The 22,143-nt window shown below is 35.6% G+C and overlaps 2 protein-coding genes and 1 pseudogene across 4 annotated transcripts; 2 read left to right on the forward strand and 1 right to left on the reverse strand.

Moving 5' to 3' along the window:
* Positions 1-5,201: 5,201 nt before the first annotated feature.
* On the reverse strand, positions 5,202-7,452 carry LOC129304673 (probable LRR receptor-like serine/threonine-protein kinase RKF3). Of its 3 annotated transcripts, none has more exons than XM_054944413.1 (2): positions 6,880-7,452; positions 5,202-6,789 (listed from the first exon to the last, which is right to left on the reverse strand). In XM_054944413.1, the coding sequence occupies exons 1-2, from the start codon at positions 7,248-7,250 to the stop codon at positions 5,385-5,387; spliced, it is 1,776 nt and encodes a 591-aa protein (XP_054800388.1). In that variant the 5' UTR covers positions 7,251-7,452; the 3' UTR covers positions 5,202-5,384. The 3 variants fall into 3 exon arrangements, with proteins under 3 accessions (XP_054800388.1, XP_054800389.1, XP_054800386.1); XM_054944414.1 differs by having other exon boundaries at positions 5,202-6,930; positions 7,049-7,189; XM_054944411.1 differs by having other exon boundaries at positions 5,202-7,451.
* Positions 7,453-13,645: 6,193 nt separating this feature from the next.
* On the forward strand, positions 13,646-15,377 carry LOC129305641 (receptor-like cytosolic serine/threonine-protein kinase RBK2; annotated as a pseudogene).
* Positions 15,378-19,090: 3,713 nt separating this feature from the next.
* LOC129306587 (LRR receptor-like serine/threonine-protein kinase ERL1) lies at positions 19,091-20,980 on the forward strand. Its single transcript, XM_054947264.1, has one exon. The coding sequence runs from the start codon at positions 19,531-19,533 to the stop codon at positions 20,746-20,748; it is 1,218 nt and encodes a 405-aa protein (XP_054803239.1). The 5' UTR covers positions 19,091-19,530; the 3' UTR covers positions 20,749-20,980.
* Positions 20,981-22,143: the final 1,163 nt, after the last annotated feature.

Below are 22,143 nucleotides of genomic sequence, written 5' to 3' on the forward strand. Positions count from 1 at the left end.
TCTATGTGCATCTCTATCATGTTTGGTCTCTCTTTGGCCATAAGCACATTTTTTAGTTTAATTACTCTCTTTGGGTTGGTTTTGTTCAAGTACTAAATTAATCTTTCTCTTACAGTAAAATTTAAATGTTTTTTCAGAACTTGAATTTCTTATAACTATTATAGCAGAAAGGTTTTATCTTTAGACAAAACTTATTAGAAATTAGTGTAACGAAAACTCACTACCAATAAGAGCCATTACTCAATTGAAATGCTTTATTGTCAACAGCATCAATTATAAAATATTTAAATTGCAAGAGATCAATCATCCTAAAATATTGACTATTAATATTGTGTGTTGTAATTTAAATGAAAAATTATAATATAAAATATTAATAACCAAAATATAGAGAGTTCACAAAAACATCAACCCCTTTAATGTCAACCATCCATACACTTCTTCTAAGTGCTCCAACACTTCTTCAATTATGGATGGATCATGCTTAACTTGATTAAGCAATTCACCTTTTCTTTCCATCACATCAGTCTTCAGATGGCTTTAGTTATATTTGTTTAAACCTTTATCCTTCATAATTTTGATCATAGTAACTTGTAGTGTTAGGAAGATCCTATTCAGTTGTTTAGATGTGCAAATTTCAAATGATTTATCCTCGGCCTTGACAAGCTCATCTATAGTTTTAGGTGCTTATTGGTGTTATAGTGCTTGAATGGTTCTAAAATACTCAAGATCCAAAATGTTTAAATTAAGAGAGTGGAGGTTTGAGAAATCAAGCAATTATCAAACCCACCTTCACTTGTTGCCATACAAAAATCCTCATAATTTTCTCCAATATGACAAGAAGCATTATCTTGCTAAACAAAAATGGTTTTTCTTACATGACTTGATGGCCACTTAGCTTTGATTTCTAGCAATACTTTGTTAAATAGGAAAGATTTCATGATTTTTTTTTTTGTAATTGAAGTGATTAGTTTTGTTTCTGTTGTGCCTATACTTCTATTCATGCTTCTTCTTCTTGCTACCTCTTTTCTAACAAATGGAAACAACCTAATATTCCTAGCAAAAATTTCATTCCCTTATGCATCAAATCTAGATCATGCCACAATAACTAGAAACATAACCTTACCAATATAGTTCTTTCTTTTACATGTTTAATGTAGAAGCTTCTCCCCTATTGCCAAGTAGTAGGTCATGGATTTCCTTATCATGTAAAATCATTTTTCATCAATGTAGATCATGTTGTGCATGAATTAAAAAGTTAGATCATTTAGTATGCTTTCTTATTTAAGAATGGACAAACACCACCCTAATCAAGCTAGCAAGTTTTGCACTAGTGTGGCACCACAAAACTCCTTTTTTCAAGTTTAATCAGTAATGTCTAGTTAACCTTCAGTGCACTTGCAAGTGACCTATAAGTAGTTTATTTTTGTAAAGTAATTGCAACGGGTTGTTGCATGTTCACATCAAGTCCATTTCTTTCACACTTTTTTGTCTTTCTATAAGTTGCATCACCTATTTCCTTAACTTAATGTGAAATGCGTTGAATGAATCTCATTGAAATTGAGTATGTTGAAGCTATTTCTCTTGTTGTAAAACTTTTCAGCTTAACGTGACATCTTGAGTTTAACAAAATCTTATAAATGGCTGCACATTTTTTATTTGATAAGAACCTTCTTCTTTTACATGGTAGCTGCATTGGTGATTCAATTGTATTGTGTCTCATACTTGTCTCTGTTTCAAAAGTTTATTAATATTAGATTTCATGGCAAACCATATAATTCAATGAACTATTTTCTATAGAAAAAGGCTCAAGGGAGGCTGAGTTAGATTTCAAATTTAGCAAGCTTTTAGGAGATGAAAAAGATATAACTTCAAATGATAAGTTAGGCATAACAGAAAATGAGGTCTAAGAAAGTAAAGATAATTGATAGAAATGAAGGACTCTTTCTTATGTATCTCATTTAGTTGATTTTGATTTTTATTATAAGAAGCATACTCCAGTTCCTTTACTCTTGCCTATTCTGATTTTGATTCTTTGGCAACTTACTTCTCATTTGATTATAAAAGGAAAGATTAAATCACTTATCACGCTAAACAATATAAGTGTGCTCTATACTTATCTTAATTAACGATTAAATATGCATGTCAGATTGTGTTTATATTATGATTCTTAATCGTTGTAAGACTAGCAGGATAGTGATGTATCATCATGGTTTGTAAAACTTGACCAGTTGGTCAACTTGGCTAACCAGCGAACCGACAATGTGTTTGGTCTAGTTTTTTTATTTTCTTAAGGTACTAGTTAACCCAGGTGACCTAAGATTAACTTGCCTAACCCCACGAGTCAAGTGAGTTAGGTGAGTTACATAAAATTAAAAAAATGTAAAAGCCTCTTACCTCTCGGCTTTGATCTCTTATCCAACTCAAAAAGAAAAGAATAGACCTTCGACCTTCTTGGCATTTTTAATAGTCCATTCTCGTTTGCCAGCTCCATGTATCTATTGTTTATGGGTCTTGTCTTTGACTTTTTCAACCTTCTATGGGTTTCATTGGCAACTCTACTTCACCATTATCTCTATACCATCTTTGTTAAGTCAAAATCCTCTTCTTAAATGTTGTCTGATGCTTGTCATAGTCTTCATCTAATGTTAGTGGGGTTGTTTTCGCTTAGAGAAAGAGACAATGAAAGATGAAGTCATAAAGATAAAAATGAAGGGTTTATTTGATTCGAGGGGAGGAAAGGGAAGAGTTTTAATGTCAGGAAAAGGAGGAAAAATAATTATATATAGATAAATTTACCTTTATCTTATTAAAATTATTTTTCTAAGAAAATATAATTATGAATGTTTTTAATAAGCAATTACAAGATAAAATTATCTCATTAAATATATAGGATTATAATTATAATACATAATTACTACTTGCAATATATATACACATAATTTTATTTTTTTATTTAAAGAAGGGGCATATTGGTCATTGCACAATAAAATTATACCCATCATTTCCCAACCCCCAGTTTAGAGAGGTTGGGAGGATTTGGTTAAAATTTTTCCTCCCCTCCACTATTCCAAACTAAATAAGAGGATGATAGCAAAATCTCTCCCATCCTCTCTCTTTGTCCCCAACCAATCAATACCAAAATGGCTAACCATTGTTATTCAAAGTTTCAAATCATGAGCCATAACAGTATTATTGAATTTTTTGTTTAAACGAGGTGTCAATTTTATCATTCCATCCCATCTCCCTATTCACATTTTCTTTTTTCTTTTTTTATGAACCCATACACGTTTTCTCTACATGTTCTATCACTACTCACTCACATATTTCAATCTCTTATTAATTAAAATTATATATTTACATGTATTTTTATTATTTTTAAACTTGTAAGTTTTTTATTTTTATTTTTTAATTTTATATTTATATCATATAACTATTTCTTATTAATGAGCTTTTATTATAATTATATTATTTTATTATGTCTGGATGGACTCCAATTTGACCTTTGTTAATCCTCTAATCCCTAATCCCTAACCTCAGCCGTTTCATTTACTTCCTTTGTTCATTACCTCATTTCAGTTGTTTATTTACTTATAGAACATTGTTTATTGTTCTACTTCGTTTGTTCATTTCTCTAAAATGAAATCAAATGAAAGTAGAGTAATGAACAAGTAAAGTAGGGTACATCAATTTATGCGTAAATAAATAACATACAATATAAAAACTAACAAGTTATTTTAAGACGATTTAAACACTTTAAATGAAATCAAATGAAGTATGTCAATGAACAACACTCCGTAAATAAATGAACAAGTAAAACAGGGTAATGAATAAGTAAAGTATAACAATTTTGATACTAATTTAAATGAGAGTAATTTTATCATTTTTCTTAAAAATTTAATATTAAATCAAGATCTTTGGATTATAGTGATATGCTAAAAATTTAAAAACTTTGATTTAAAATAAGTTTTATCAAAAGGTCTTCATTGATATTTTTGTCTTTTTGTTTATGGCTCATAAGTATTCTTTTATTAAAAATAATTTTATTTAAAATATAATTAAATATTAAATATAAATATTTTTCATAACAAAAATTTAAATATTAACTTATCATATTATACAGAATTAATCATTTCTATTCTAAATGATTATTAATTCGGGCATTGAATGTTGCAAAATTTCTACGTTGTCGTCCTTATTAGGCCCAGCTGTGCACCAACTACCAAGGGAAATGGACTTCATTATCACATCTTGTCAGTGCTTATCTCATGCCATGCGTAAAATAAGCGTGAATTTATTATTTATTAATTATTGTACATTTGTAATCAAGCAAGTAGGTAAGTAAGTGCCCTGTGAGCGTAAAATGAACTGAATAAACTTCCTGTGGTCGAGCACGAAATTTGAAACAGGCCTACTAACACTTCAACGGGACAGCCCTGCCCAGCTTTTGATGGTTTCAAGTAAATATTCTTTTCAAGACGCATAATTAAAAAAAAAAATGTCATATTGGTGTTACCACAAAAACTGAAAAAAGTTACATTGGTTGATCTGGTGTTCAGCAAAGGTCAATTGCCAAGATCATATTATATTCCTTTAATTATTGGGTCTACGGGCGCCTCACTCTTGCTTTGACTGAACTGAAGACCCCAGAAAGAAAAGAAACGCCTATATTTTGTCATTACAAAAGCCCAAAAGACAAAACTAGAAAGACCAAAATGTTCTTGTTCTACCTCGTTTCAAGAATACCCATATTTAAAAAAATAAAATACAATAAAATAAAAGAGATACATTCATAAATCATATTGGTAAAACGACATTCGTAAATCATAAGCTCCCTTTTTTAATATATCCATGTGCCGATATTTACTGTGCTACAACGCTCAAACTTTTGGGTTTCCTCGCTAGCAAGAGAGAATAAGAAAGCAACCGCCTGAACACTTTCCTTGACAGGGATGGATCTAGAAATCAATATAACGGGGGCCCAAAATGAAAGATTACAAGAAAGTGAGGGGCCAAAATTAATTTTCACATGTGTTACAAATAAAAATATATACTTTTTACAAAGTAATCTTATATCATGATTCATGGGGGCCGGTACCCCTGCTTGCTCCCTTGTGCGTCCGTCCTGTTCATTGAAGATTTTTACTAAAATGATAGATGACACTGAAATAATTAATAAGCTAGAAGCATATGAAGACCAAATAAGAAGTAGCTGACTCTGTTTTCGTCAGAGTTGTAGGAGCATCAGCTTGTGCATATAATGCTTCCAGCAACCAGCAATCTAATATTAATTTTTTTTTAAAATAATCACAGTGAAATCAACAAGGGGAATATAGTTATATACACAAGTGATGGATCTGGAGCCTCAGCTTGGATCATTTTCATTCTTAATTAGAATTAAAAGAAGAATGACGGTCACCGTCAAATGCATATGATTGATAACCAGTTGGACTATAAAGCTGAACCGAACCACAATTACTGATAGATCTCTCGATATCACTCCTCCTAGCAACCAGAGGAAGCGGTCTTTCGGGTATAGCGGGCACTGATTCATCTGACTCCAACATCTTAACCACCTGGTCCATTGTTGGCCTCGCATATAACTGTGGATGAGAGCAAACTACAGCAACCAACACATACTTCTCCATGACATGTGGAGCACCAGTTTCTGGCATACCATCTTCAATAACGTCCAAAGGTCGACCTGTTCTTACCAATGACCAAGCCCAGTCAGAGAGAGCAGAAGGTTGGCCATCATGGTTCATTTCAAGACCCTTCTTCCCACTCAAAAGTTCAAGAAGCACAACACCATAACTGAAAACATCACTTCTTTCCGTTAACTGTCCATACAATGCATACTCGGGAGCCACATACCCCATGGTTCCAGCTATCCTAGTGCTCATATGCGTCATTCCCTCAGGGTAGAACTTTGCAAGTCCAAAGTCTGCGACCTTGGCTTCAAATTTCTCGTCCAGAAGTATATTGCTGGCTTTTATATCCCTATGGATGATAACTGGCTGAGCCCCGTAATGCAGATAAGTCAGTCCTCTTGCAGTCCCCAGTGCAATCTTTTGACGGGTTGGCCAACTGAGTTTCTTACACATAGAACCGAACAAATGATCGTGAAGACTCCCATTCTTCATCAACTCACAGACGATAATCCTCTGGTGACCCTCTAAATTAGTTGTGGCAGTGCAAAAACCTCTCAACGCAACGAGGTTTACATGCCTCACACTTGCTATAACCTCAACTTCGTGAGCGAAACTCGCATCCCCTGCAGCCGAACAGTTCTTGAATCTTTTCAATGCAACTTCACTCCCATCGGGCAACACTCCGTTATACACATTCCCATATCCTCCTCTCCCAATAACGTTGCCCGGGTTGAAGTTCCTAGTAGCCTTCTTAATGTCATCGAATGTGAACCTGATTAAGGTCGTGCTCTCATTCAAGGAATTCAACCCGGAATCTAACCCCGTCTTAATTCTGCTAATATTGTGCTTTCTCATTATCTTATTCTTCTTCAATCCTCTCCGGCAAAGCCAGAACCCACCAATCACGAATAACAAGCCCAACACGCAAACAACGGAAGCAAGGGCAATAACAATCCGTTCCACCCTACGATTGGAGCTCGCAGGTTCAAGATCCATGGAGAACAAGCACTTAGCAGTCCCAGAGTCGGTGGGTCCATATTGATTGACGATTGCAGCAGCATAAATTGATGAATAGTCCCTGCAAGTGGAGACGTTTCCAATCGACGGTCCGCTCAAGTACGAAGCAGATAGCTTGGACAAGCTGTTAATACAAAGAGAGCAAGAGGAGTTATGCGCAAGCGAGTGATTGCAATTCAACCGCACATCTTGAAGAACTGGCTTGGGAACAAACGTTTCGAATTGCTGACGGGTAGTGATATTCATGCATCCTTGGGAGATCCAGCTGCTTTGGAATCCACAAGAGAAGCGAATATCAAAGTTGGAGTCAAATTGATGAGTGTAAGAGTGGAAATCATGCCAGCAGGACTCAGAAGAGTCGAGAGCAGGGAGGAAGAAATCACCAGAGCGACGGAGGTAATCGGACTGAACAAGATGGAGGGCGTTGCGGACGTGCTGGCAGTGGGTAGCGGGATCACGAGGTAGTCTGAGCCAGCCGGTGACGTCGCGGAGGATGGTGAATTTGAGGGGGCAAGGCCCGTTGTTTGCGGAGAGGTAAGGGCGTGAGAAAGCGAGGAGGACCACGATGAGGAAGGAAAGAGACATCGAGGATGATGCCGTACAAGTCCAAGAGTGAGAATGAGAATAGCGAAGGCGATGGTCGGAGAGGGACCTTGAAATTGAACAGGTGGGAAGAAGAGACAATATGGAGGGGGAGGAGCTGTATCATTTTGACGGTGGAGGGGGCACTAAGCCACTTACCACTTTAACTGCTATTGCTAAAATACCAAACCCTTGAAGATCCTTCCCCAGGAGCTCAACATCGCAAAAATCGCGTTGAGCTTTGACCTTCCCAAAATGGTTCCACCATTGGTCCACCGCCAATCTAAATCTAAATTATTCAAATTAAATAAGCATTTTTAAAAATTATTAAATCTAAATTATCAAATATAATTTTACACTCTAGATTTGCCGTGTATTTTTCAAAGGAGAAAACCAACTCCCAAAGAATTTTATTATCGCTTCCCATCTATTGCTTTTATGTTTGCTTGCGCTTGAATCAGTTTCCCAATTCTGAGTCTTCCCTTCGAATTATTATGTTCGAAGGCCCTGCACAGAAAAAATGCAGTAAACACTGTTCCTGCCACCTGGCGCCACATGCAGACGCCATCTGCTTGGAGCCGGAAATCTGTGGATGTTTGACTGTTGCAAGTGAATGAGACTTGCGGTCCACGTTAACTAGAATTCATTATCAGGGCGTTTTCTCGGGTTCCGGATCCCGGTTGTTAGGAAAATAAAATAACTCTCTTTCGATTAGAATTCTTAGTTGTACAAATAATTTTTTTTCCCAAGTTCACAGAAAAAAGCATGTATTAAAATTGGAATCCATTCATTTTATTGGTCGTTAAACCGTCAAGCGTTGTGTTAAGTCTGACACAGAATGTCAACCGACGTTGACAATAATGAAGAGAGAAAATGAAATTAAGAGGGTTAGGTGGTGGCAAGCAAAATCACTGTTAAACTTATCATTTTACTTTGCTGAAGTAGCTAGTCATTTGATTAGAGATACTTTATATTTTATATATTCATAATTTATAATTCATTTTATAGTTATTAAATGTGTGACTATAAATTTTTTTATTTTTAATATTTCTTTTGTTATTTTTTTTATTTTTTTCATTTTTTTCCCTCTTATTTAAGCTTGTACTTTTTAAAATGTTAAAAGTCTCAGGTTCATTTAATTTTTTTTCCTTTTTTCTCTTTTTTTATTCTCTTATTTTTTTATCTTTCATTCATTCTTTTTTTTTCTTAATTAATTTATCATGTTAAACTCATTATATTAAGCAATTACGGCATTGAACACGCAAAAATTTGGTTTTTTTTTTTTTTTTGTGGTGGGATGGGTAGAACCACCAATCAAATAACCAGTACTAAAATACTAAATGAATGTTGACAATATGCTTAAACGCCAACCTATTCACGTCATATTGGAGGTCGCTTTCTAGTTTCTAAACAAAAATGATCTCAACCTATCTTCTTATTAACGTGCTCAAGAAAAAGACACGACCGTCCATCTACGAAGAAAAGCAGAGTCGCTATTAATATGATGATGAATCGTACCAATTAATTTGCCCCCCTCAGTTAATTTCAATTTTGATTGTGCATGTAGCGATTGTGTTGTAAATTAAATTGAAGTATACATCCATATCTTATATCTAAAATATATATAGGGGATAGGATGATTGGTAGGAAATACAAATATACACGTTACATGGTTTCCGGGTAGATTTACTAAGCAAAGTGACAGTTGATTAAGAGTCCATTAACATCAACTAAATTGCACGTTTGGTTTAGGATTATGATATGGCCATTGCACACATAAATTACATCAGCTTAGGTGCTCCAAAGTCCAGACTATGAGCTCGGCTTTTGTTTTCAAGATCAAATATGTACACGGTTCTGAAAATTCTTCATGTTGGGTAGCCCAAATAAAAGCCTAATTAAGGAATGAGGTTTTGGTACAATTATGAAAAATGCTTCGGCTTAATGTGCAATTCTCTCATGTCTTCAAATGTAATTTTCTCCCTTTTAACTTTCGAATTAGGGAGAAAATGGTTATCTAACTGTATCCCACACATTACCATCATGTGCATTGTGGATACTGCTTATTAGTGAGCAGATCTCTCATTTTGGCAACAAATGGAAGTTTTGGATAAAAAGTTATCACTATTAAATAGTGATAACTTTTTTTGCTATGAAAATCAAGAATCAAGTTTGGTCGTGTAACTTCGTTCTCGCATATGACATTCATTCGGTACCTCACCCAATGTTAGTTTTCTCCTCCAAATTCTTATATTGGTATTAGAAAAGTCTGAAGCTCTTGAGTGCTTTAGATGATACATCAATGAGGTTGAAAGTTAAATGGATAGTAAAATTAAAGCATTGCAAATTGATTGAGGATGTAAATAATTGTTTGATCAATTTAAAGAACCATGTGAAGAAAAATGAATAATTAGACAACTAATCATTCTTGACACTCTACAGTAAAATGGAGTTAATGAAAGAATAAATAGAACTCTTTTAGATATGGTTAGGTCAATGATGACATAAGCAAATCTTTCAATCTCGTATTGGAGGGATGCCTTGCTAACTGTAGCCTTCATATTTAATCATGTGCTCTCAAAATCAATTACTTCCACACTCTATGAGTTATGGACAAAAAAATAAAATTGATTTAAATATCCTAAAATCATGGGAGTTAGCTGCATATGTCCATGATGATTCCTATAAATATGAAAAATTAGGTCTAAGGGGGAAGACTTGTATCTTTATAACATATTTTGAGCAATCAAAGGGTTATGTTTTTATTAGTGAAAATGCTAATGGAATTATAATTGAAATTGAACATAGGAATACCACGTTTATAGAAAATGAGTTTCCTAGCAAGGGAGAAGTTGACAAAACTATATCTCTTTATGAGACACAGGAGCAACATAATATAAAACAAATAGATATGCCTGAATCATCACAAAATGCTGATCTAAATAGGATCTCTAAAAGGTCTACCAAAAGACCCATAAAGATTCAAAATTTACAAAAGACCCCACTTCAAAAAAGTAATAGAGAGGGTGCGCCAGAAAGGCGCTTCCAAATTGAGGGTGGAGCATTGATGGTAACTCCTTAAGGTGATGATGAGTCACGTTTTGTAAATGAAGCTTTATTAGAACTTGTTAAGGATAAATGAAAGAAAGTAATGGAAGAAGAAATGGATTCCACAAAGACTAACTAAGTATAAAAATTAGTTGATTTATCATGTGGTGGAAAGGCTATTAGAAACAAGTATGTTCTCAAAATAAAAAAAGAAGAAGGAAAGAGTTCCATGTGCCAGTGCAGTTAGAAGTATGATGTACGTAATGATGTGTGCAAGAACAAACATCTGCTATGCAGCAAAATTTGTGAGTCATTACCAATCCAACCCTAATAAAGAACACTGAAAGGCTGTGAAGAGAATCTTAAGATGTTTGAAGGGTACTGTTGATTATGCATTGTGTTACTAAGGGAGTGATCCATGCCTGACAGGATACTCCGACATGAATTTGGGTGGAGATAAAGACGAATGAAGATTGACTTCAGGATACACTTTCTAGTCGAACAATGGGGCCATTTGTTAGAACAACAAGAAGCATACATGCATTGCCCCACACTCTATAAAAGTTGAGTTTGTAGTATGTACTGCAGTAGTGCAAAAGGTTATAGCTGAAGATATTTTTAGAATATCTTGAATTGGGAAATGAAAGTACAAATTCAATGTTAATTCATTGTGACAACATTGCAGCCATAGCCTATACTAAATATTCTAAGTACCAAATTAGAACCAAGCACATAAATATTAAGTACAATTTTCACGACTGTATAATAGTAGATCCCTTAACAAAACCTATAGTTAAAGAGATATTTGAGAAATATGTAAGGGCTTTTGGTATGTTTAGATTTTGAAAAGACAGACTTGGTGTAATATTTTGGTTATATTAATAAAAAATTTTCATTACTTCCATATGTATGTACTTCAAAATATACAATGTCTAGTATGTTGTACAGGCTAATAGGATCAACTCTCTTACACAAGTAACTGCCTTTGACATTCAAATCAAAGACGAGATATTTATGTTCACCAGTAAGGCAATAGAAGTGTTGATATGGTAGAGAAGAAGCACAAATCATATGCCGCATCAATTAAAAAGTAAGTTGAGATGAGATTCATAAGTGTACTTAGGTCGAGTCATGGATCTCTATATTCATGATGCTTGTAGCCAAATAACTAATTCTTTTAAATTGACGTCATATGAGATTAATAGAATAGAATATAATAGAATATAATAATTTAGGTCTAGGTTCAGTGGTACAATTGCTTAAGTTTTGTTTGGTGTTATTAATAAATGAAAATGACATACGCTCTTACAAGCAAGAGTAACACCATAACATGTGTTTCATATCACATATGCTTAAAAATGGCAATTGGGAAGCAAGTGAATAAATTCTCACTTCATTACTGTGTGAGTCCTAGAAAGGAAAATCTTTTCAATGATGTCCTTTAATTTTGACATTATCATAGAGACATGTCATAGTGTATGCTACTTTAACATACATCCTATCATCATGATTGATGCGATTTAAAGGTATCATGTTAGAAAAGCGACTGTTTCCTATTAAAGTGATATTCAAGCAAAAGGAAAATTACCTTAAATATACACATTCTTGCTCATATTCAAGACATGTCCCTCATAAAATAATGTGATAATTCATATATGTGGGTACTATGCAATTAAAGGAGACTATCTGAGTCTTAGACTGACTCAAGAGAGATTAGATTAGTTATAATGAGAAAAGTAAATATTGATAAATTTAGGACATTAAAGCAAAAATTTAATTAAGAATAAATTAAGTTATAAGGTTATTTGTGCTAGTTTTTAATAGGATTCTTAGTACGAACACTCAAAACGAAGGCGTCAATCCTATGAGGTCACAACAAAGCACCTTGCATGAAAAGAGAGAAAAGAAAAGGACAAGCCTGACATTATCTTTTCCACCAAGTGTGAATGAAAAATGTTGAGATATCTACCCTTAGTGGATAAAACCTAAATATAAGCCCAATTAAGGAATGAATTTTTGTCACAATTATGAGAAATGCTTAGGCTTAATGTGTAATTCTTTCAGGGCCTCAAATGTAATTTTCTCCCTTTTAACTTTTGTATTAAGGAGGGAACAGTTAGATAACCATATCTCACATGTTCTTATCATGCGCATTGTGGATATTGCTTATTAGTAAGTAGATATCTCATTTTGGCAATAAACGAAAGTTTAGGATTTTACTCTCTGATTTTCCTTCATTCTCTTTCTCTCTTTAGTGTGAATTATTTGCTGTGAAAATCAAGAACTGAGTTCAGTCACATAACTTCATTCCCACATGCGACATTCATCCAGTACATCATTTAAGGTTAGTTTTCTCCTTTAAATTCTTATACTTCTCTACTGGATGGCTGTGGTGACATAAATTTGTCCCTTGGGTTTACAATTAAAAACAATTAAATTTGTCCCCTGGCCTTGGTAATGAGGTATAGTCATCTAACCTTCAAAATAAAATTAGAATTAACCCTTATATGGTATAGGGCCAGCCTAGATCATCTCTTAAGGAATGGTTTATGTTCAACTAAAAGGCTATCTAATGAAATAAATGACTCAATGTGATAAAAATTAAAGTGAATGGTGTGGACTTTCCTTTTTAATAATGTGAAACTTTAGAGATTAGTTGACTTTAGAATCATCATCTTCTTATGATTAAGTTAAATTTAGCTTTTCTTTCCTCTTGACCAAAGTTGTTTTGAGGTAAGAAGATTATCCTAAGTCAATTAACCTAATTAGCTAAATTCCTTAAGTCTTAAATCAAAGTTCCTAATTCATTTAACTAATTAATGCAAAGATTAGCCAAGTGAATCAATCAAAATCTCCCCTCAAGTTCCATGGCTAAATAAGGAATTGAGCAATCACAAAATTATGTCAAGCTACTCAACATCACAAGCATTAACATTACAAGATTATACAACATCAATACATATATTTCACTAAATGAAAAACACAAGATTATGTGCTAAATACTAAGTGGCTAAATTAGTCCATGGCAGCCAAAGAAAGAATTTAACAATACAATCCCTTTTTCATAGCATCAAAATCAATTTCACATTAGAATTTACAAGTCATAATGATCAAACTCTAGATAACTCTAGATTAAAATATCCAATCATCAAGTAAAAAGAAAAAAGAATAGGAAACAAAAGAAACTTAGCCAAATGAAGCTCTAGATTCATCTTCCATCTTCATCTCTCTAGGATTCTACCAAGAAATTTAGCCAACTATCTTCATTTTCAAGAACCCTAGGAGAAACACCAAGTGGCCAAACTCTATGGAAGCTTGGATGAGAAAAATGAGCTTAGATTCTTGTGAAAATGGAAGGAAAGGATGAAGAATGGTGTATGTTTTATGGAGATTTGATGGCTAGAAGTAGAGGTTATGGTGCTAGAAAATGAATAACAATGGAGAGAAAATGAATAACAAGATGAATTAGAGAGAAAGTGAAATGTGGTGAATGAAATGAGTGTTTGAATCTAAATTGTGATTAATGTTAAATTTTACGTTAATTGGCACAGAGAATTTGATTGGAAAAGGAGGTTACGCTGAAGTTTACAAAGGGCGTTTGCGAAATGGTCAGCTGGTAGCAATTAAACGGCTAACTTGAGTAACCCCAGATGAGATCATCTGGGATTTTTTATCAGAACTGGGCATAATGGCTCATGTGAACCGTCCCGATACTTCTAAGTTGGTTGGCTATGGAGTGGAAGGGGGAATGCATCTTGTCCTTGAATTGTCTGAAAAGGGGAGCTTAACTTTGTTGGTTTACGGTATGCCCGCAATGCCCAGTTCATGAATTTCCCGCCTTACCAAATCCGAGACCCAATTTCATTGACCTCTGTAATTTAGATTTGTTTACTTTTTGGGATTTTGCATAAGGTTCGAAGGAGAAACTGCCATGGTGTGCAAGGCGCAAAATTGCATTGGGAACGGCCAAAGGCATAGTTTATCTTCAAGAAGTTTGTCATAGGAGAGTTATCCAAAGAGATATAAAGGCTGCCAACATCTTGCTTAGTGAGGACTTTGAACCCTAGGCATGTGCTTACTCTGCTTTATTTCTATATTTTACTCTTAAGTTAACGTAGATCGCATGAAAAAAGCAGTACCGCTATGGTTTAATGATTTGATTGGGATATTACGGAATTATAATGTAGATTTGTGATTTTGGGCTAGCAAAATGGTCGCCAGAGAATTGGACTCATCATACCGTTTCAAAATTTGAAGGGACTTTCGGGTTTGTGGCCTTCCCAATTACTCCATTCTCTGGCCGTTACAAAATATGACTTCAAATTAAAATTCCAATCTGGATTGTCACAGCTACCTTGCTCCGGAATACTTACTTCATAGCATAGTAGACGAGAAAAGAGATGTGTCTGCCTTCGGTGTATTGTTATTAGAATTGGTCACTGGGCGGCGAGCGCTTGATTATTCACAGCAAAGCCTCGTTTTGTGGGTATGGATGTTAACCAATTTCAACACAAATCCCTCTCTTCGCACGGGGCTAATAGAATACTGACTGCATTGGCATTTTTTTTTTTTGGTTAACTTATTTTCAGGCAAGATCATTGCTGAAAAAGAAAAATACTAGGGAGTTGGTTGACCCTTCACTAGGCCAAGACTACGACTGTCATCAGATTTATTTGGTTCTCTTGGTGGTTTCTTTCTGTATCCCGCAATCCTCAATTCGCCGGCCCTCCATGAGACAGGCACATTCTTTTGGAATTTCCACGCGACTTAGATTTGCTCGTCATTCACTTTAATGCTTTTTACAAAGTGGTCTTCGCTATAGAGTTCATTTAGCAATTGAGATTCTGGTGCAGGTTGTGCAGCTTCTGAACGGCAACCTTAGCGGCTTGAAGCACGTGGAGAAAACTCGACTCTCATTTGTTCGTAAAGTCTTGGAGGACGAGTTCCTCCATTCTGAGTAGTAGTTCAAACAAATCAATCAGCAGCTTCCTCTGTTGCTTCTCTTCCCTTCCCTCTCTTATCAGAGTTTCTTGATTGGAGATGTATGTGTCAAGTGTAAAGAAAGAAACTACACAGGAAGACACTGGGATGTAAAATTTTTGCTGTTTAAGATTACAAGCTTATTTTGAGTTTGCTAATTCGAGTAAGTTGGATTGCATACAATTTTCAAGGCAATCGCTGTAGGCCATTCTGCACGCATTCGGGTAGTTTGTTGTATTACAGTCAACAGTTAGCACATACTACATAAATTTTCTTGATGTGAAGGGTTTGGGCTGAAATTGTTTTTCGCCCGAAAAGGGTTTGGGCTTAATGGCGTCCATATGACGTTTTGGAGAAAACCATGAGATCCATAACCCATCTCGAGAATTGGGTTTGGGTTTCGGTTTGGGAGTAGTTGAGTGACATCAAGATTAAGAATGAAACATACGCGATAGCAATTAGGTCGTGAATTGCGGAGGGATTAATTTTCTGGATTCCAAGTTGAGACTAGTCCAGATTTTTGACACAGATTATGAAGCTGTTCTTTGATGATATTTGTTGGTGTGATATTTTTTAGGCCGTTTGAACCTGACAGTACTTTACTATATTGCTTGATTTGGTAGCTACAACGAGAGGAATCCGGGCTAGGTGGTTCAATTTCCACGGCAGAGTAATTGCTGACTAGTGAAATGCAATTGATCAGGCTTGTGACGGTACAGAGATAGTTTGGAGTTTTAGAGTTAATGTAGCTTCCAGTTTCTGAATGGGGGTATTCATGTGAATTGAATAAGCATAAGTCATCTAGTTTGCTGCTCCGTGTATGTTTTTTTCCCCAGTTAACTTGTTCTGAAGTTTCAGAATTTACCCAATGAGGTGATCGAGTTTATGGGCTATTGCTGAGAACAATTCCATGAACATGGTTACCGTCTAGGTTTCCATTTTCCTTTTAAATCTAAGCATAAAAAACCCTTGCTATCTCGTGAATTGAGAAATTGTGAAGAATGTAATTCATTTTTGAAACAAATTATTGGCTAGGCCCAACGAGAATTTGAGCTTCTCTGCGCATAAAGGGGTTGGGGTGCAGTTGTTATGTTTCAGAATTCAGACATATGGTATTATTAACTCAGCCTCTGTGAGTTCACTTCCATGTATCTTGTGATACACAAAAATAAAGTAGAAGCGTAAGAGGTTGCAGATCTGAGTGGCATTTACTGAAAACAGGTGGAAAGAATGATTTGGTTCTCCAAATGTAATGTGCCCCACCTGTAACAGACCAAATCTTAATAATGGTAATTGGAAAGCAATTCAATTGTTAGAAACCTTATCCCTTGATGCTTCGAATTTGTAATCTCAATGTTTAAGAACCAACGATTTCCTTGCATGGATAAGGGTTCAATAGCTTTGCAATGCCCTGAAGATCAACATGTGCGTGATCATGGTAGCGTGGCAAATGTGAAAAAGACAGCACAGCCGTTTAAATTATAATACGCATGCCCAAAGAATCTTGTAAGGGCGTTTGGGGGGATATTTTACACACACACACACACACACAGTGAAATTACTTTTCATCAGGCAACCTCAAACTCCATAATTGAAGGTCATTTACTAGAGCGTGGAAATTAAAAAAGAAGTGGGTGCTTGGGTTCGTTGGAGTTGGTGTGATCCTTACACATCTCCACGCTTCTTTTAATGAACGAGATGGGGGCCATTGGAACTGTTTTTCAGAACTATCTTCACTGGTTTCTATTCTGCCAAATTAAGAATGAAGTTCAAATGTGATGATATATGTATAGTACTATGATTGTTTGTTTCTTTATTTCTGGGACCATACTCACATGCTTAACTTGCATTCATAAATAAGCGTTTTTTGTTAGGATTCATGAGAGTTTGTCGAAGCAGATAGAAATATCATGATACAAGTCGTTTGACTGACAATAACTTGGGCTCAACGCAATAGGGTGTTGGGGCAAAAGATGTAGAGTAGGATGGATTATTAGAGAAGTTGGCTTGTTGGAGAAGCTTTCACAGTCGGAGCAAGTATGAGTGAAGAGAAAGGTGCACAATTCAGGGTCAAAAGAAAATGGAAATGAAACAAACTTTCCTTAAGTACACAGGGAAGAGCTGATATGGTTGGTATGATTCTGTTAAATGTTGACTTTCATTCTGTGTCACATGGCATTTGGTTAAAAAGGAAGTGAATTGGCAGACAAGCTTCAACCATCCATATCTTTGACTCCAATTGCAACAGAGCTCTTCCTCTCCATCGATTGGGGGCTAAATTGAGCTTCAAACTACCTTTCAATCAGACCAAAGGGCAGTCATAAAATTTCTCTTTCTGTTGCTTTTTTCGTAGTGTAAATTTCATATAAGAAGAAGAAGAGGGGATTAAAAGTGTGATGTTCAGAAACAGGTAGCAGGTAGGGAGAAAAATGCACAAGACGCGTGTGAGTGAGAGCCTGAACTGGGTCCATTGACCGGTGAAGTAAAAGAGAATCGCAGTGCACTCCCCACAACACAAGTGACAACAAAAGAAGACAACAACACCCACGTCTCGCTTTTCTATTCTTTTGCAGCCTTGCTAGCTGTCTCTTACCCATCCCCTTCCTCACGTATCACCCACGCCTTTGCCTCCCTTTTTTTTTCTCCCACGAAGCCCCTCAAATCCCAACCTGGCTTGCTTCCTGTCCTCGCTTCTTTTCTTTTTTCTTAACTCCTCGCTGATAATATTAAGTATTAACCACAAATTTTTTCTTAAAGCAAAAGGCAGATATAACTTTTTTTTTCATAACAGGTTGATGTAACATTTGGCTTTAGTATTGTTCTTCTTTTCTTATTATTAGTGGATATTGGACAACATTGCATGATCCTAAAATTTAAATACTCTAAAATTGATATTCATGAATTTGGGTAAAGTTGTTCTTTTCAAATAATTTTTCTATTTTATTATTTCTTATAAAACATGAAATCTTCTTCCTCTTTAAAAAAAAAAAAAGATAAAGTTCATGCAATTCAAGGGTTCTCAATTTCAAAGGATGCATCACTTAATTCTGATATTCGGGAGAAAAAGTAAAGGAGAATTATTTTGAATCCTATATAACACAATTAAATATTATAAAGTTTATTGATAATTTAGTAAAGCAAAATGGCAACAAAAAAGTAATTTACTGAAGTTAAAATAATTGCCTAGGTTGATTGTTTGTTATTATTATATAAAAATGTTTTTTTTAATATCCTCTTTTTGATATAACTATTTCTGGTTATGTTAGATTTTAGTATTGTCACATTTAATTGAGCTTGACTCCCATGCATATTAAACATCGAAACAAAGAAGATAATGAAAGCTTTTAAATTAATAAGGGTACTATATGAAAAAAAATTAACTAATGGGAGATAGACGATCAAAATCTTATATCTAGAATTAAAATAACTTTCTCGATTAGACCTTGCATCCATTACTGGAATGAGTAATTTCCCCCCAAAAAAAGAAAAAAGAAAAATCTAACGTACGGCATGGATGGGAAGGTTACAAATACGGGTGACGGGCCCACTAAAATTTCAAGGAAACTCGTCGTTCGTGCTTTTGGGGAGACAGCACCGCGTGGTCACGTGAGCCACCCCGAACCACCGTATGGAACCGCATGAGCTGTCGTCCACACCTAAGGTTTGGACCCCACGTAGGCTCGGACAACCGTTTGACCCAAACCTATTCCCTGTGAAGAAACAAAAAATACGCCATTATTAAAATTACTGTACAATTAAAGTATTAGTATTTCTCTGTGACATATCCTTGGTGTTGCTGCTGATATATATAGGGGGAGAAAGAGAAACAGAATAGTAGCAGCGTCTGGGGTTGTCATTGCTTCTTCCCTGAGAAGCCAAAATAATGAAAAAGCAAAGCGAGAGGAGTACCATTACCAAAAAAGATTCAGCATTTGCTTCTCTTTCAAGCCATCTATTTACCTTTCTTCTCATCTCTCGCTCCGGTTAATCTTTTCTGTTTACGAAAATTCTTTCTGTGTTATCTTTGCCCATGATATTTGTGTTTGATGCTGATAGTTCCGCCATTAAAGCTTTCACGCCGTTTTCCACGAGAAACCGGTAGCTTCCTCTCACGGAAAAGCGTTCTCTACCCTCCAAAAAGCTCCATTCGTTTCCTCTATAAAAATCCATCAAACTCCCCCTCCTCTTTCACGATACGCTTTTGACCTCCTCTTCTCTCGTTACTCTCTTTGACTGGAGCTTCAGTTTTCCCTCCATGGCCAATCAAAGGGTACCCTGGTGTGGCATTGGCTTGTACATTCTGCTTTTTGCGTGTTTGATACGGATACAAAGTCCTTCATATGTGCATGCCATTTTGGACCCCGTTGATTTCTTGGCTCTGCAATCCATTCGAAAGGCTCTGCAAGACATGCCGGGATCCAATTTCCTTTCTTCTTGGGATTTCACTTCCGACCCATGTAATTTCGCCGGCGTTTACTGTGATTCCGATAAAGTCATCGCTCTCAACCTCGGGGACCCCAGAGCCGGTGCTCCTGGCCTTACCGGCAAACTCGACCCAGCTATCGGCAGGCTGTCTGCTCTCGCCGAGTTCACGGTAGTTCCGGGCAGGATATACGGCTCTCTGCCGCAGACATTATCTAACTTGAAGAGCCTCAGATTCCTCGGCATCAGCCGGAACTTCATTTCAGGCGATATTCCGGGGACCCTGGGTCAGTTGCGCAATCTCAAAACCCTCGACCTCAGCTACAATCAGTTGACCGGAAGCATTCCTCCGTCGATCGGAGCATTACCGGGGTTAAACAATGTGATCCTCTGCCACAACCGCCTCACCGGTTCTGTGCCTAGGTTTTCATCGCAGACGCTGACCCGGATGGACCTGAAGCACAATGCTCTGTCCGGTTCGCTGGCTTCCGATTCTCTCCCCGCCTCCCTCCAATATCTGTCGTTGTCATGGAACCAGTTGAGTGGGCCAGTGGATCGGCTGTTGAACCGGATGGACCAACTGAACTATCTGGATCTCAGCCTGAACAAGTTCTCGGGCATGATTCCGGGTCGGATATTCTCGTTTCCGTTGAACAATTTACAACTAGAAAGGAATGAATTTTGGGGTGCAGTCCAACCGGTTGATCAGGTGAAAATCCCAACCGTTGATCTGAGCTACAACAGGTTGTCGGGCCAGGTGTCGCCCATGTTCTCGACCGTGCAAAATCTATACCTCAACAACAACCGGTTCACGGGTCAGGTTCCGAGTAGCTTCGTGGATCGGTTATTGGATGCGACCATACAGATACTCTACTTGCAGCACAATTTTCTGATGGGAATCGCGATCAGTCCGACGGCTGAGATTCCTCTAAGCAGCTCCTTGTGTCTACAGTACAATTGCATGGTCCCGCCCATAGAGACCACTTGCCCTTTGAAGGCCGGGAAACAGATATCGAGGCCTTCTTCTCAGTGCAGCCAATGGAGGGGTTAAACAAAACATGACGCCGATCTTCAAATCACACAGTTTTTTCTACAATATATATTCATCTAATTATCTTTCTCCTTTTTTGGCCTTCTTATTCGTTAATTTAATTTTTGGGATTACTGGTAAAAATAGATGAAGGGAATAAGATTTGTGAATAGAGAGAAGGAAACTGCAGCTGCAAGTCAATGTTCCATATTACGTACTCTTTAATGATGTAATATGATTCATTATTTTACTATGATGGCCCATTTTCTCTGCATGGATTCGTCATTAATGCAGAACTACCTATCATTGGGTTTGTTTATTTATTTAGTTTTCTGGGGTGTTGCTCTGGTTCCATGGAGAAGTCACCTTTTGTTAAACCCACAAAGCCACTCTTCTTCTGCTTTGGAAGCTCCGAAGCTACTCAACGTGGCCCTGCGGGGACAAATGGAAGCACATGACAGGAAAGGAAAATGAAAGATTAAAAGACGGAGATTAGGTGGCTTAGAGTGGGAAGAGTGAAGCAGCAGTTAAACAACACAAACACACACATGGTCAACAACCTAAACCCTTGCTTTCCTTTGTCGTCTCGGGTTGTTGTCTTGCTGACAATTAAGGTCAGTAATTTGAATCAAATTCGACGAACTAACTCAAATTCGTTTGAAAAATTTAATCCTAAGCCTCAATAAAATAATATTTTTTATTGTTCAGGCATATTCGAATAGTCCAAATAGGTCTAAAAAAATTCAGGCCAAATCCGATCAAGTTCGGGCTTGCCCGAATACCCAAATAAAAAAATATATTTTTAAAAATATATATAATATAATAAATATCAATTATTTTTTAAGTTTTATATCATTTTATTTTAAAATATCATATATTTGAGTGTATTACTATAGTTATTTTAAAAAAAATAAAAATAGTATATTTTCCTATTTTTATAATTTTTAATCAAATAAAATATCTCAAAATAATAATTAAAATATATTTTAATATTAATTTTTATATTTTAAGACTCAATCTTTTTTTTAGAAAAATTGAGTCTTATACACCATTTTCTTATCCAAAAAATTATATTTTATATTTTTTATAAAATAAAATAATTAATTTTAAATTAAAAATAATTTTAAAAATAAAATTTGGGCATGTACAAATTCCAGCTCTACTACTAAACAAACATAACAAATAAAATAATATTTTTAGATAATTATTTGATTATCATCCACGTCAGACTTAGTTAAAAATTAAGAATGAATTAAAGTAAATAACCTTTATATATAGGACTTAAACAATATAAAGGTTAAAGAAAAAATTCAAAAAAATAGTATTTTACCCATAATTAAATGATTTTATTTTATATAATATAATGATAGCTATTTTTTCATATTTTTAAAAATAAAAAGTACAGTTTATCTAATA

This window comes from Prosopis cineraria, unplaced genomic scaffold, assembly GCF_029017545.1.
Source record: "Prosopis cineraria cultivar Desert tree isolate PC_DT_omini unplaced genomic scaffold, ASM2901754v1 PC3, whole genome shotgun sequence".
Taxonomy (NCBI): Eukaryota; Viridiplantae; Streptophyta; class Magnoliopsida; order Fabales; family Fabaceae; genus Prosopis; species Prosopis cineraria.

Excerpts from the sequence above, each read along its gene's own strand:
- LOC129304673 (XM_054944411.1), bottom strand. The coding sequence starts at position 7,250 with ATGTCTCTTTCCTTCCTCATCGTGGTCCTCCTCGCTTTCTCACGCCCT.
- LOC129306587 (XM_054947264.1), top strand. The coding sequence starts at position 19,531 with ATGGCCAATCAAAGGGTACCCTGGTGTGGCATTGGCTTGTACATTCTG.